The following is a 16842-nucleotide window of genomic DNA, read 5'->3' as shown; positions in this document are numbered from 1 at the left end:
ACTGAGCCACCAGGGAAAGCCCCTTTCTTGAAGTTTTAACTGAAATAGCTTCAGTGGTAAATTTAAGTTTTAGTTCTCTGTAGTGCTGAGATTTTGATCAAATTTTAAACTAGCACCTCATCTCTCTTTAAATTGATGGATATTCTGAAATATATCAGATGTACAAATGGAATCTGATAGCTATCTAAATAGTTAAATGCTTACTTTTAATTCACTGTTACAGGTAACATTCAGATATCCTGGATCAATGACACATCAGCATTTGTTTCTCTCAGCCAACCTGAACAAGTACCAATTGGTAAGTCTTTTGGACCTTTGTTTTGTGTATTAATGAAAAGTGGGAGCTTGCCCACTTCCCTGTCTAAACGCTGTGGGTTCAGTCAGCTGATTCACAAGCGTTGCTGCCCGGTTTGTTTTGAGCTTGTCTCTAAAATAAAGGAAATAATTAGTAAGTATCATATGTAGATGAGAAAATAAGACAAATGTATTGATTCCTTATATACACTATATCATATACTTTTTACTTTTCTATTCCTTTCCCATTGCCCTTTTTCTGAAATGATTTGTATGTTTACTATTTGAGGGTTAGAAATAGCAAATTGAGAGGAATAGGGGACAGACACCAAAAGGTGATCCCTGTATTGACCTGTTTGCCTCTGTACTTTTCTCATTTATTTATAATTTTTTGTGGTTTATTTATTCCATTAAACTTGTGTCAAATACTTGTTTTACGAACAAATAAACTGAAAGATATTTTATCTGCTTCTAAATTAGGATTGTAAAAAGGTGTAATGCTACCTCTCTTATTGTTGGACCCTAAATGATTTTGATATTAACCATCACAAAACAGTCTATTTTCTTAGGATGAAAAGCTATTGAGTTAAATATTGAAGAAAATATATATTGTTAAGCTGCTTCTTCAGACAGATTTCAAGTTCCCTGGTGCTTAATAATGTAATTTTTCTTTTTATTAAATGAAGTGCCACAGACTAAAACTATATAACTCTGATAATGTAGCTATATGAGCAATTATATGAAAATTTCTACAAATACACAAATTCAGGTCAGAGTATTTTTGGTATTTAAAAAAATTATATAACCATTGCAGGAATATATGCTATGTTATAGAAATGAAAAGTTTAGGCTCTGGAGTCATATTACTACACTACCTTTGGCTGTGTGACCTTGGACACGGTATTTAATCCTGACAAGCTTCTGCTTATCTCTATAAACTGAGGATGATGTTATGGATTTTTTAGGGTTATTATGAGGACTGCATGAAATGATTATGTTTATAAAGCTTGACATCACTATGAACTTTTATTATGGTTATTTAGCAGTAGATTTCAATGTGAAATGTACTTCAGGAGCTCATGACACCAGGAACAAGGTTGGATCCAGGGTGTGAATGATATTTCTAGTTAAATGTTTTTTAATATTTGCTTATTTCTGTGACCCATTCCCCCCACAATCCTTAGAAAGACAGTTTACCTGGAATCCAAAGGGATTGAATTCTTAGAGAATTGTTAGTGGGGGGCAGGGACCCTGAGATTAAGACTGTAAGACTGTAGTGAGACTTCGGTGTAGATGAGAGAACACTGAATGTTAACTCCCCACCCGAAATCTCGTCACGCCTCCCCTGCTCACTCAGTGTCACACTTCAGCTTCCTTGCTGGTCAGTCTCAGGAGCCATGCAGTGGGAGAGAAGGGGATGCATAGGCTTTGAAGCCACGCTGACACGGGGAGTAGTAACCTGCCTCCACCACCTGTCAGCCATGCGTTTTTGGGCATGTTACATAAACTCTCTAAGCCTCAGGGTCTTCGTTTGAGTGACACATGATGATAGTTAGTTCCTTTGTGAATGAGATCAGGGATGTTAAGTTCCCAGCAAAGAGCCTGGCACTCCACCAGCAGTGCTTGACAATTGGTAGTAATTATTGAAATACTTGCTTGGCCTCCCTTGCTATGAACAGTAAAGATGAGTGTGTGCAAATCTGAAATTTGTAAGACACTAGTGAGTAGTGCTTAGTTGAAAATACAAGCATAATTCCTTGTTTATGTGTGTGAGGTGTCAGAGCTTCTTTTATTGTTCCTGTTACACCATATTTGACGTGCAATAATGATTACTCCCTTACTTATTATTGAAAGTGTCTTTCAATAGTACAGTAGCTTTTAAGCTCAGTATTTTATTCAATGATACCTGAAATCAGGGAGCTACATTTCAGAATCATGTAGGCACAGAAGTCCTCTGATTTGCTTGTTTGCCCATCTTATTCTCTGTTGGATCCTCCTTTCGTGCCTGGCACATGCCGTGGCGTGAGTAGATAGATGTGTGTGTGAATGGGCGATGTGGGGAGTAGGCCAAGATGAAACTGTGACCTTCTTACCTTTTTTCCTCCTAGGTTAAGAAGTTAGATCACTGTTGTCTTTTGATACATGCGGCTGTACTAGTAAAGTCTAATTTTCCATGATAGTCTCTTTTCTGACACAAATGACAGCCCTTAACATAAATCCCTGGCGGTGCACGTGCTGTGCCTGCGACCGCAGTTTCTTTGCCAGCAGCCATCTTTTTTTTTTTTTTTTTTTTTTAGTTTCTGCTTTATAACAAAGTGAATCAGTTATACATATACATCTGTTCCCATATCCCTTCCCTCTTGCATCTCCCTCCCTCCCACCCTCCCTATCCCACCCCTCTAGGTGGTCACAAAGCACCGAGCTGATCTCCCTGTGCTATGCGGCTGCTTCCCACTAGCTATCTACCTTACGTTTGGTAGTGTATATATGTCCATGCCTCTCTCTCGCTTTGTCCCAGCTTACCCTTCCCCCTCCCCATATCCTCAAGTCCATTCTCAAGTGGGTCTGTGTCTTTATTCCTGTTTTACCCCTAGGTTCTTCATGACATTTTTTTTCTTAGATTCCATATATATGTGTTAGCATACGGTATTTGTCTTTCTCTTTCTGACTTACTTCACTCCGTATGACAGACTCTAGGTCTATCCAGCTCATTACAAATAGCTCAATTTTGTTTCTTTTTATGGCTGAGTAATATTCCATTGTATATATGTGCCACATCTTCTTTATCCATTCATCGGATGATAGACACTTAGGTTGTTTCCACCTCTGGGCTATTGTAAATAGAGCTGCAATGAACATTGTGGTACATGACTCTTTTTGGATTATGGTTTTCTCAGGGTATATGCCCAGTAGTGGGATTGCTGGGTCATATGGTAGTTCTATTTGTAGTTTTTTAAGGAACCTCCATACCGTTCTCCATAGTGGCTGTACCAATTCACATTCCCGCCAGCAGTGCAAGAGTGTTCCCTTTTCTCCACACCCTCTTCAGCATTTATTGTTTCTAGGTTTTTTGATGATGGCCATTCTGACTGGTGTGAGATGATATCTCATTGTAGTTTTGATTTGCATTTCTCTAATGATTAATGATGTTGAGCATTCTTTCATGTGTTTGTTGGCCAGCAGCCATCTTTTACTCAACCATCCCCCACCCCCAGGGCTTGGCTTCGTCTTACTTGCCTCCTCGTCTCAGCCTAAACATCCGTGTCTTCAGATGTTTTCTCTGGCTCCCTTTGCAGGGGATCAGACCCCATTCTCTGTGCTAGCCTGGTATCCTTTCTTAGTATGCCTTGCTTGGTTGTCTTCCCAGATAGACTGAGAGCAGGGACCATATCTCTTGTTTGCCATTGTGTTTTCAGTGCTTAGAGTCGTAATGTCTGATGTTAGTAAGTGTATGTTAAATAGTTGTTGAGCTGAATGAATGACATTCAAGGTGTTATGACTTAGAAATGCCATTTTGTGCCTGATGGTTGTATCTCATGTCTCTCGCCTTTTGCTGTGATTTCTGAAATTATGCAGATGTTTTCTTGAAAGACAATGTAAAATCTGTTTTTTATAGTGGTAATTTTACCAATGAGAGAGACCCAGGGTATCTAATGTGCCGCAAATCCTATTAATGTTATCTTAAACAAATTACTTATTCATTTCAGCGGAAACAGAGGGCTTGTTAGATCAATAACGTAATGTTGGAAAAATCATTAAATGCCTATTTATATAGCAGCTTGTAATGGCTTCTTTGGCTCGGTTACAAACTATTTTTGATTTACACTTACGGAGTTGCTTTTTAACTGACACCTGCCTTTTTCTTTTGGTAGTGCTAAGTCTAATCAAGATTTCTTTAAAGCCATTTTCATTAATATGAAAACTCTTTTTCAGGTCTATTGAAATTATTAAAACTCTTCTACTGAGTGCCATTTAGTTCGATCCCTGTTGCATTTTGTTTGCTGCTGCTGTGAAGATAAAAGAGTCCCTGGTTGCTTTGGGGTTCAGATAGTGAAAACCCATCCAAGCTATGTTTTCATATTCTTCCCCTCTGGCTTTTCAGGGAAGACAGCACGTGGCCAGTGTGGGACTTGATGCCATGGAGGAGATCACTTAGCCTCACCGTTTGAGAATTTTTCTCAGAGTAATCGAATAAGAAATCACCTGTAATGGTCACATCTGAATACCTCAGACACATTTAGGATTTTTATATATCTAATATAGTTTTGTTAAATGGGGAAAAGAGCTCAACAATATTTCAAATGTATTAGCTCTTCCTAGTCATACTCTCAATAGTTAGACATTGTCTTGAGTGTCCTTAGATACATTATAAGGCATTATCTCTCTGCCTGTAAGTTTTATAGAAATAGCTTGAGGAAAATAACCTTTTCATTTGTTTTGAAAGGCCGGAGATTAGAGTATGCCATAAATACTACAGGAAAATTTTAAAAAGCAAAAATTGATGAAGGCACTTTAGTAGAGGTAAAAACCTATTGGTTATTTTGTAAAACCAGCCCCAATTCAGGGAGTTATAGAAATTCCCGATATACTGCCTTAGGAGCTTGTTCAGGATGATTTGTTGGGATGGGGGGAGGTACTCGGCTTCACAGCTTCACTTCAGTCCACAGTATGAGTGTGCTTATATAAAATCATCCTTTTAAAAGCGTAGCTTTTGATTGTGCTGAACAGATAAATATTAGAGTTGTTATACGACTTTTGAGGCGATTATTCGGTACTGGATTTGCTAAAAGGCTGCTTATAACTTTAAACTTTACCTGTGCTTTTTGTTAGCCTTTTAATGTTTACCAAATCTGTAGTGATAACTGTTTTTCATTCGTGGGATTGATTTGTGTTCTCGTTTTTCCTCAGTCACTCTAGCTAGGGGTTCCTGATTTTGTTGCTCTTTTCAAAGAACCAGCTTTTGGCTTACTTCATTTTTCTCTGTTGTTTGCTGGTGTCTGTTTTGTTGGTTTCTGCTTTTTTGTTTTCTTCTTCTTTTTTTTTTTTTACTTGCTTTGGGTTTACTTTGCTCTTCTTTTCCAGTTTCTTGAGGTAGAACGTTATGTGATTTTTTTTTTTTTTAAGTCTTAAAAATTTTTTGAGCCTGGCTTCCTATAGTTTAGCAGTCAGCCCGTGATTGGTCAGGTGTTGTGCTTGAACACCTGGAGCCAGTAAGGCTCTCACCCTTTGCCAATGAGGTTGGGGAACATTCAGCATCCAACCTTCAAGCAGTTCACAGTTTTGCCCCAGTTTCCACTTTCGGCTGGATCTCCATTCTCCTATGTGAGGGCACAAGGCCTCAAGCCCAGCTAACAGTGTGTGTGTAGCTAAGACTCTCTCCCAGTCATTGATTTTGACCTCTTTTTGTTTCTAATACAAGCATTTCAAGCTATAAATTATCCTGTAAGCACTGTTGCAGGTGCATCCCATCAATTATATGTTGCTTTCATTATCATTAATTTAGATAAGTTTTTCTAATTGCTCCTTTGACCCTGGATTATTTAGAAGGTGTTGTTTAATTTCCAAGTACTTAGAATTTTCCTAATTTCTTTTTTTTTTTTTTTTTTTTTTTTTTTTTTTTTTTTTGCGGTACGCGGGCCTCTCACTGTTGTGGCCTCTCCCGTTGCGGAGCACAGGCTCCGGACGCGCAGGCTCAGCGGCCATGGCTTACGGGCCCAGCTGCCATGGCTTACGGGCCCAGCCGCTCTGCGGCATGTGGGATCTTCCCGGACCGGGGCACAAACCCGTGTCCCCTGCATCGGCAGGCGGACTCTCAACCACTGCGCCACCAGGGAAGCCCCCTAATTTCTTATAGTTGCTAATTTGTAATTTAATTCTGTTGTGACTAGAAATTTTAATATGATTTTAGTCCTTTTTTTTTTTTTTGGTACGCGGGCCTCTCACTGTAGTGGTCTCTCCCTTTGCGGAGCACGGGCTCCAGGCGCGCAGGCTCAGCAGCCATGGCTCACGGGCCCAGCCGCTCCGCGGTATGTGGGATCTTCCCAGACCAGGGCATGAACCTGTGTCCCCTGCATCGGCAGGCGGACTCTCAACCACCGCGCCACCAAGGAAGCCCAGTTCTGCCAGTTTTTGAGAGAGGGTGTTAAAATCTCCTATGATTGTGGAATTGTCTGTTTCCCCTTTTAATTTTGTCATTTTTGCTGTCATATATTTTGAGGCTGTGTTATTGGGTGTGTGCACATTTATGATTGTTTTGTCTTTCTGGTAAATTGACTATCATTATGAAATGTCCTTCTTTATCTTTTGTATTACTATTATTTTTAAGTCTAACCTGATATTAATATAGTCAGTCTGTCCTTCTTGTGTTTTTAATGTTTGGCTGGTATATCCCTTTTCTGCCATTTACTATCAACCTATCTGTGTATATATAAAATAGTCTCTTGTAGACAGCATATAGTTGGGTATTCCTTTTTATTAATCCATTCTGATAACTCTGGCTTTTTATTGGAGTATTTAGTCCACTGACATTTAATGTAATTATTTATATGGTTAGGCTTGTCATTTTAAAGTTTGTTTTTTGTTTAGTCCCTCTGTTTTTTGTTCCTTTGTTTCCCCCTTTCCTGCCTTCTTTTGGATTATTCGAAATTTTTAAAAAGAATTCCATTTTAATTTCTGTATTAGCTTTTTAGTGCTATACCTATATGCATTATTTTTTAGTGGTTGCTTTAGAAATTTCAATATATATCCATAACTTTTCACAGTCCATTTAGAGTTCATATTCTCACATAGAAGGGAGAAAGCTTACATCCATATAGGTCCATTTACTCCAATTCCTATTGTCTTCCAGCCTGTAATTGGCATATGTATTACACGTGCTTTGATTATAAATCCCACAAAGTGGTGTTATAGTTTTGCTTTAAGAAGTCATATGTATTTTAAGAAATTAAAAGGGGGACTTCCCTGGTGGTCCAGTGGCTAAGACTCTGTACTCCCAGTGCAGGGGGCCTTGGTTCAATCCCTGGTCAGGGAACTAGGTCCCTCATGCTGCAACTAAAGATCCCGCGTGCCACAGCTAAGACCCAGCACAGCTAAATAAATAAATAAATATTTAAAAAATTAAAAGGATAATTTAAAAAATTTACCCAGATATTTACCATTTCAGATGTCTTCATTCATTCCTAAAGATCCAAGTTTCTTCAGGGTATCGCCTGAAGAACTTCCTTCAGTATTTCTTACAGTGCTGGTGTGGTGGCAACAGATTCTCTTAGTTTTTCTTTATCTGAAAATGTCTTCATTTTCCCTTCATTCTTGTAGAATATTTTAGCTGGATATAGAATTCTGGGCTTTTCTTTCAGCATTTTAAAGATGTTCCATTGTCTTCTGGCCTCCATGGTTTCTGATGATAAGACTACAGTCATTTGAATCATTGCTGCCCTCTATGTAATGGGTTGTTTTTCTCTGGGTACTTTAAAGATGTTCTCTTTACTGTTGATTTTTTAGCAGTTTGAATATGATATACTTTGGCATGGCTTTCTTTGTAATTATCCTGTTGGGGTTAACTGAACTTCTTGAATGTATAGATCTATGTCTTTTACCAGATTTGGGAAGTTTTTAGACATTATTCAAATATTTTTTCCCTGTGCTGTATTCTCTTGCCTCTCTGTTTGGGATTTCAACTACCTATATGTGGGAGACCTTTTGCTATTGTTCCTGTGTTTCCTGATGCTCTTTTCATTTTTTCTACCTTCTTTTTTTTTCTCTTCTTCAGATTGGATAATTTCTGTTTATCTACAAGGGCACTGACTCTTCCCTCAATCATCATTATTCTGCTATTAAGCCCATCCAGTGAATTTTTAATTTCATATATTGTATTTTTCAGTTCTGTATTTCCATCCAGTTTATTTTAACCTTTTCTGTTTCTTTTGTTTGTTTGTTTGTTTGTTTGTTTTTGCGGTATGCGGGCCTCTCGCTGTTGTGGCCTCTCCCGTTGCGGAGCACAGACTCCGGACGCGCAGGCTCAGCGGCCATGGCTCACGGGCCCAGCCGCTCCGCGGCATGTGGGATCTTCCCAGACCGGGGCACGAACCCGTGTCCCCTGCATCGGCAGGCGGACTCTCAACCACTGCGCCACCAGGGAAGCCCCCTTTTCTGTTTCTTGTTGAGATTTCCTATCTTTCTTTTATTTTGAGCCTATATTCCTTTACCTCAATGAACATATTCAGAATAGCTCTTTTAAAGTCTTTGTCTAATAATTCCAACATCTGTGTCACTTAGGTGTTGGTACCTATTGATTACCTTTCTTTCGAGAATGGACCACATTTTCCTGGCTCTTCATATGTTCAGTAATTTGGGATTCTTTTCTGGACATTTTGAATGTTCTTTTGTGGACTCTGGATTCACTTATATTCCTCAGAAGAGTGTTGATGTTTTCGTTTTAGTTTTAGCGGGCAATTAGCTAAAACTACAAACCCCTTCATGCTTGTGGGAAGTGGCTCAGATCTTAGCTCAGACTGCTTTCAGTCTGCCACATGCATGGGTAAGGGTCAGCCGGGGACGTGGGCTATCTTTACACCACATTTGGAGTTCCCATTCTCTGGTTTCCTCTCTTTGAGGATTCCTTCCTCATTCGGTGTTGCCACTGGTTTCCCCTTGTATCTTCCCCTGACTCCTCCTACCAGAAAGACATGGGATTTTTCTATCAGAGTTTTAGTTGCTCTTTGCCCTTTTTACTACATATTCCCTTTAAGGCAGAGTCACAACCAAAAAAAAAAAAAAAAACCCCAGGAAATTCACTCTGTAGCAGTTTGCTTCCTCCAAGTTTTGACTCCCCTCCAAAATCTCCCTGTTTCTGCTTCTGTTCCAGAGCCCTTCGATACTTGTTTTTAGCATTTTTTTCCAGAGCTTATGTTGTCATCAGTGGAAAGGTCAGTTTGTTAGGAGGTGGAATGCCTTACCTTTGCTTTTTTTTTTTGCGGTACATGGGCCTCTCACTGTTGCGGCCTCCCCCACTGTGGAGCACAGGCTCCGGATGCGCAGGCCCAGCGACCATGGCTCATGGGCCCAGCCGCTGCGTGGCATGTGGGATCCTCCCGGACTGGGGCACGAACCTGCGTCCTCTGCATCGGCAGGCGGACTCTCAACCACTGCGCCACCAGGGAAGCCCCTACCTTTGCTTTTTAATTGTTACCCTAATAGCGTCTACATTTGACACAAAACTTCCTGCCGTATTATACCATGCTGTACTACCTTTTTCTCTGTTTAATAACATTTTAGGAAAATCTAATGTTAATGCATTAAGAACCTGCTACTTACCTCCTTTAACCAATTAAAAGTAACTTAAGTTCAGTTCCTTTCAAATACACATATATACTGAGGGACAGTATCCTGACAAAGAACTTGGTGTTTTGCTTCCATCTGTGCTACTTTTCATAGTTGGCTAGTATGTTACTGTATATTTATTCTTGTCGAAGAGGAAATGCACGAAACAGTCAAGAAAGAACCAAAAAACAAATGATGTTTTTTCTTGCATGTTAATTTTCCTAATCTTAAACTGTATGTAGAGTTGGCTTACAACAATTATATTGAATTATAAATTTATAGCAATAAATAAATGAGTTCAACTATGACATGACTTTTTAAAATAAAAAGCTTGTTTTGGAGAGAGGCGATGGGTGACTTAACTTGTGGGTTAAAATGCTACATGATTTTTATTCTGTAAGTACTGAAACCTGGAAACAATATATTTGTTTTTATATAGAGAAGGTTTTTTTTATAGTATTGGCTTATGGAGTACTTTAGTTTGATAAAGGAAAATCGTTATTAGTAAGAAGCATTCATGTCTATGTGTTTTATGTAGATATCTTCTCATTTGAAAACTTGTAAGAGCAACTGACTCTTTTCTTTCCCTCTCTAAATCGCTTAATCCACGAAAGGCACTGTGGAAATTTTTAATAATATTTATTAAGAACCTTCTTGTTTTACTAATTCCCTTATGTGTTTAATCATGAGAATTAGCAGCTCTGTGCATCTCTTCTATGAAATCTGTATCAGGCAGATTTATTTAAGAGCATGGCAGTAACTTGGACTCTTCCTAATTAAGGCATCAGCTGGTGTGAGAATAGGGCAGAAAGCTTCCTGACTGCCAGATAAGGCTTCTCGGGTTCTAAATATAATTGCCAGCATTAAAGGATCAATGAGGAAGAGTCCTGTGGCAGTTAGAATGTAACCGGGAAAAATGCAGTGTTTGTGCTTCAGAGGCTGAATCTTCATATTCTGTTAAATTGCTTGTTGTCCAAAGGATTGGGTTTGATTTTTTGTGTTTTAAGGGCCATGTTATCTGGATCTAAGAATGTTTGCTTTGTCAGAGTATTCAGGAAACCTATCAAATTTAGTTATAATGTCATTTGTTAAAAAATTGCTTTTGTGATGGTCTCCCGCCTCCAGTTTTAGAAGTAAATCAAACTCACTGTTGAAAATGTGAGAAATATTTGAAATTACAAAGAAGAAAACAATTCAACCATGGTCTCTCCATGTAGATATGAATACTAACAACAATATTTTGGTTAGTGTTTCCTGTCGGTTGTTTTACTCTGTCTAGATGAGTGTTTTCGTAACATTTTAAATACTACTTGAGATCTGACTTTAAATGCATTTTTGGATCTGCTTTTTTAATTAACATTGTGTCACAAGCATTTTCCATGCCATTACACATTTTTCTAGAAGAATTTCCTTTTTTTTTTTTTTTGCGGTATGCGGGCCTCTCACTGTTGTGGCCTCTCCCGTTGCTGAGCACAGGCTCCGGACGTGCAGGCTCAGCAACCGTGGCTCACGGGCCTAGCCTCTCCGTGGCATGTGGGATCTTCCCGGACCGGGGCACGAACCCGTGTCCCCTGCATTGGCAGGTGGACTCTCAACCACTGCACCACCAGGGAAGCCTGAAGAGTTTCCTTTTAATGGATGCATTATATTTCATTGTATAGGTACATGTAACTTATTTAACTATATCCCTCTTGGATGTTTAAGTTATATCCAAATTTTTACTATTTTAAATTAATTCTTTTTTAAAATTTTATTTATTTATTTATTTATTTATGGCTGCATTGGGTCTTCGTTGCTGTGTGCAGGCTTTCTCTAGTTGGGGCGAGCGGGGGCTACTCTTCATTGCGATGCATTGGCTTCTCGTTGTGGTGGCTTCTCTTGTTGCGGAGCACATGCTCTAGGCATGTGGGCTTCAGTAGTTGTGGTGAACTGGCTCCACAGTACAGGCTCAGTAGTTGTGGCACGTGGGCTTAGTTGCTCCGCGGCATGTGGGATCTTCCCGGGCCAGGGCTTGAACCCCTGTCCCCTGCATTGGCAGGCGGATTCTTAACCATTGCACCACCAGGGAAATCCTTAAGTTAATTCTTTAATGAGCATCTTTGTCTTTCTTTATATCTCTGATTATTTTATTAAAATAAATTCTGAAGGCATGAAATCATTGGGCCCATAATGATAATCTTAAAAAAAAAACCTGAAACAACTCATTTATACCTCTTTTTTATTAAACAGTGATAATTTTTGTTAATGGAAAAATTTTAAAGTACCAAAAAATTAAAAATTTGTGTAGTGCCCCTCTCTTTATTAACAAAGATAATTGCAGTAGTATTTGAGATTTACTTTTCAACTGTGTATATTATATTTAAGTATATATTTTACCTTATAATATTTTATTCTTTGCATATTGTTTTACTGTGTGTTCTTTTAACTTACCAGTGCTTCGTGTCTATGTAATAAGCTCTTTTTTTGTGTTTAGTTGAATAACATTTCATCATATGAAGGTATCATCGTTTATTTAACCAGTTCTTTGCCGGACACTTAATTTAAACAGTTTTAGGGCTCTTGACTCCTATTTCAAAATAAGCTTTTATTTATTCTTTGTATTGAGTGTTAGAATCATTCTGTCAGGGTTACTCAAAAAGCCCACTGGGATTTTTCACTGCTATTTTAACAAATTAATTCCATTGACATCTTTATTTAGAAATATTCAGTCTTAAAAAAGAAAATTCAGTCGTTATGACCAGGAATATGTATCTTTTCATTTACTCAGACAATTCTGTGCATCTTTGAATGTAGTTGTATGTTTCATTGTTCTTGTTGTTTTTATCATACATACTTTTCAAGATTATGCAGAATAAGTTAGAAAGCAGATTCCATTGTGCCTGATTTAGTACCACAGCCATAGTCAGCTCTTGGGAAGTATTTTAGGATGCTGGTGGTTTTAGGAAATTTGAAGCAGTGAGATTAATCAGCCTGCTTGCTCTTAGGCCACTGAGAGACTAAGTTTGAGAATTCAACACAGACCCTGCGTCTCTGATTCTTATTCTTGAGGCTTCAGATGCTGTTTGTTGTTGTTTTGTCACCAGAAATAATGAACTGGTTGATTAAATAGGCTAGCTGTGTTAGTCTTTACATGTTAGCATTGTTTTCTCAGACATGATTCCTATTGTCTACAACCTTACTATTTTAAAGAAATGAAATAAATTTGGTATTAGCAAATTTGAAAAACTATAAGTGAAATGATTTTGGACCACTTCAGTGGCTGTTTCAGAATATTATTTTGTTACAAAAAGTGTTACCAGCGAATCTCTTGGGGTGGTGAAATTACAGGAAAATTTTACTTTTGTGTTTTTTTTTTTTCTATCTTCTGTTTTTCTTTAGGACAGATATTACCTATGTACTAAAATATTTAAGTTTAAGAATAAAGTTGTAGTACTTTCTTTTTTATATGTGCGGGGGCACAGCAAAAGGAAACGTCCTGCTTCTGAAATGCTTAGACGTCTAGCATATTGTTGACTGTAGTTATTTTATGGTTATCTTTTTTCTAATCATGAAATTTATGGAATTAGTTTTTCTGGATTTTTCTTCTTCAACTTTTTGGTTTAAATTTGCTATTCTGGGAAGGTGGATATGAAACATTTTTGATTTGTGATGTTTGTTGATAATATTTCCACTGTTGAGTATTTTTGTAACCCGTCTTTTCTTGTTTATCCTGGAAAGAAGCCCAAACATCACTTTAGTAGCAGGGTAAATGTCACTTCATCATGTTGAGCAAAAATGCCAGAAAATGCTAGACCACTGAAGTGTTAAGGTGGTGGTTACTCTAGCACTTCAGACCAGGGTTTTACCTTAACTTCTACACCTCATGTCACCTCATGTCAACATATCTAGATATTTAAGAGTGTTTTTCAGGTTTCATGATTATAAAAAGCAAGCATGGATTAAAATAACTGTTTAGTAATAAGGCTTTATATTACACTGTCCAACTAGTAGGAATGTCTTTTGTTCTTCCTTAATGTGAATTGGAGTATCGTGGGGAACATCATAGAGATTTGTTTTCTAATTGCTTCAAAGGCAGAGGAGCAAACTGCTACGGTATTGGGAAAAGGAATATAGAAAAGACACCAACACATGAAAATAAAACTTTGAAACCGAGACTTTTTTTCTCACAAATCCTTTATTGGTATTATATAGATAATTTAAAGGAAAAGGAAATAAATTTTTACAGCATATTATTTAGCAAAAAAGTATGAGCTACTTATAGGACATCTACTGGTTTTAGTAATTGTTGTTTCCCCAAATATGAATTGCGTTATAGTGTGAGCAGGGTCACATTTAGGTGTGCATTTTTGTAATTATAGGTTCAGATGGATGTAAGCCTTATTTATTTATCAATGTATATTGCTAGATACCTTGTATTTTTATGTTCAGTGTTCTTTACAGTACAACAGAGAATAGAATAATTATGAGGTATTTTGCAAGTTTTTTTAAAGAAGATGTGTTTCTGGGAATTCCCTGGTGGTCCAGTGGTTAGGACTCCACGCTTCCACTGCAGGGGACATGAGTTCGATCCCTGGTTGGGGAACTAAGATGCTGTAAGCCGAGTGGTGCAACCAAAAAAAAAGGGGGGGGTTTCATTTGAAAGCTGCAGTGTTAATCTTTGCATAAATATTTGCCTGTCTACTGTTGAAGAACCAAGGGACTGAATTTAGATGGAGAATAGAGATGAAATAATAAGCATTTCTGCAGTCAAGGAATTCATGGTCTAGTGAGGCAGACGGGTATCTAGATAACTAGTGCATCAATACATGCTGGGAGCTGTGATAAGGTACACTGCTTAGAGAGGGAGAACCAGTTCAGACTGACATGGAGACGCAGAAGAGGGTTAACAAGGATGGCTTCCTGGAGGAGGTGGTGCTGATCCTAATAATGAGTTGGAGTTAGCCTAGTAGAAGAAGCTTGAGAAAGCTCTGGTAAAGAGTGGGACCAGCACATCCTTTGGTTTGATTGGAACAGGGAGTACATGTGGTGGAGTGGCTGGAGAGGAAGTTAGAAGGTGGAAACATGAAATGTATGTGTTAAAATTAGGAGTTTGCATCTTACCCCTTGTACAAGCCTTCTGTAATGTTGATTTGGGGTAGTCTTTTAATTCAAGTTTCAAAATAATATATTGCATCTCACTGGTTTTCTTTTAAGTCTGAGGCTTTCAAAAGAATTTCCAGGTATGGAGTGCTTAGTTTGTCAACTTGAGCTGTTCTTGTAAAGCCTGATTGCTGTCAGAGGTGGCATCCCTGATGGCACTCTTCCACGTCTGTTGGTGGCATTGTAGCACAGGGTCAAAAATTGATGGATGTATTTGAGCAGGTTCTATTTATTTTTAAATGTCTAGGAGGTTGGTGTTTGCATTTACTCTAGTTCAGAGCCTTCTCTTAGAGACTGAGGCCAAATTGAATTTATCTGGGAACCTGCCACATTTATAAATGCTATGCAGAATAATAAATGGGCCATTGGCTTCCAAGAATCAGTGACAGTGCACTTCAGTTCCTAACTTAGAGTTCACGAAAATTATCCCTTGACAAATAAGATTGCAAGAAAAGAGATCCTACTTGACGGATTCATCTTTGGACAAACATGTAAATGTTGTTTACACAAATGATACTGGAGCAAGTCAAGTTGGGAGAGAATAATTGAATGAATGAATGAATCAGTGCATACAGATGGCAAGTGTTTTGTGTTCAGAGGAAGGGAAGATGGCTTACCTAGGGCTTATCATATAGTGTTCAATTGCCCCATCCAGGAGACTTGACTTCTTGAAGTGGGGACTGCCTCTTAGTCATTATTTTACATCCTTGGTATTTGGGACAGTGCTGGGAAGAGTTGGGGAAGACTTTGAGAAGAGGCCTTGATAGGGTCCTTGAGAGAAGGCTGATTCTGAGTTAGCAGAGAAGATGATCGTGCAGGCAGAGCTGATGTGGGCAGGAAAGTGGATGTTTATGACACAATTTGTCAGGCTGGCTCACCCTCTCACTGGGCTGTGAAATCATTTTAGTGAGTGTGACCAGCTTTTTTATAAAAGGAAAAAGTTAGAAAATGTCAGAGTGAGTCCCATCTAATAAAGATAGGTTTGCTGGGTTTTTTTGTCCTTTTTTTTTTTTTTTTTTTTTTTTTTTTTTTTTTTTTACAAACCCTTGTGTTGAGAGCTTAGGTTTGCTTTTTTTAATGTTACGTTTTTTCCAGGTATAAATCTGTACATGCAGGAATACATGTATGTGTACTGGGTTGTAATAAAGATGTATCATTGTAGCTCATGGTCAAAAAAGTTTGAATTCAGATGGTTTAGGAGACAGGTAAAGTTTTTATGTAATGGAGAGTCTTCTCTTCCATTTGTGCAGAGCCCTGTGGCAGGTGTTAGCAGTAGGGAGGAAGTAAAGGTAACTCTGACAAAGATCTCCATCCTCAGGTGCTTCCTGTCTCTAGACCAGTGTGGGGCTGGGGATTCGTGTGGCCAGCCTCTGGCAGGAGTGCTCATTCCTTCATTCTTATATCTCCGTGGACCGGGAGGAGACATCCACACTTCTCACCCAGAGAGGAACATTGTGGCTAAAGTGTCTGACCCCCCTCCATCCCCCTTACTTGCTCCTCCTCATGGAAGGAGGCCAGTGGCGTATCTGATGGGTGAAATTAGGAAGAGGCTGACACCCAAGGGCTTTTTTGACCAGTGGAGGAGTCACTGCATTGAAGAAGGCAGGCCTAGAAAACCAGTGTCTGGGGTCTCTTCCTAATCTTGAGATTAGGAAATAGTTTAGATTTTAGAGGCTTCTTGCAACTGTCAGGTCTTTTCACTGATGGGGGTCTCCTGGTCTGGATTTCTGTAGGGGTGGTATTGGCTATGGTAGGAAGCCCTGTTTGGACCTCAGGCCCCAAATCCATCTCCAACACAATCTACTAAGGGGTCTTATGCTTTGGGGGAACATAGGATGATGCTATGTTGTCATCAGTTCCTCCGTCTTTCCAACGACTTGTCAGAACGCATAAGAGAGGATGATGCTCCCTAACTGCAGACTGGTACTAGTGGGAGATATGGTTGGAAAGGATGAGATTCTGAGGGCCTTGATCGCTGCCTCATCAAATTTCAACTTTGTGTGTGAGCAGCAGAGAGCCTTTTGGTGCACCCAGAGGTGTGTGGGTGTGAGTGTGAGTGATGACATGATAAGGAATTTCTTTCATAAGGAT

General features: G+C 38.8%; 1 protein-coding gene across 2 annotated transcripts in view; it reads left to right on the top strand.

The window, feature by feature from the left end:
• PARN (poly(A)-specific ribonuclease) overlaps positions 1–16842 on the top strand; it is a 160248-nt gene that overhangs the window by 60134 nt on the left and 83272 nt on the right. For both annotated transcript variants that reach the window (XM_079720022.1, XM_079720021.1), the window contains one exon: positions 224–298. In XM_079720022.1, the coding sequence (XP_079576148.1) occupies positions 224–298 (75 nt within the window). The remainder of the gene's footprint in view (positions 1–223; positions 299–16842) is intronic.

This window comes from Hyperoodon ampullatus, assembly GCF_949752795.1.
Source record: "Hyperoodon ampullatus genome assembly, chromosome: 14".
NCBI classification, from domain to species: Eukaryota; Metazoa; Chordata; class Mammalia; order Artiodactyla; family Ziphiidae; genus Hyperoodon; species Hyperoodon ampullatus.
Note: the sequence above shows the minus strand (reverse complement) of the source record. Positions and strands in the feature narration are given on the sequence as shown.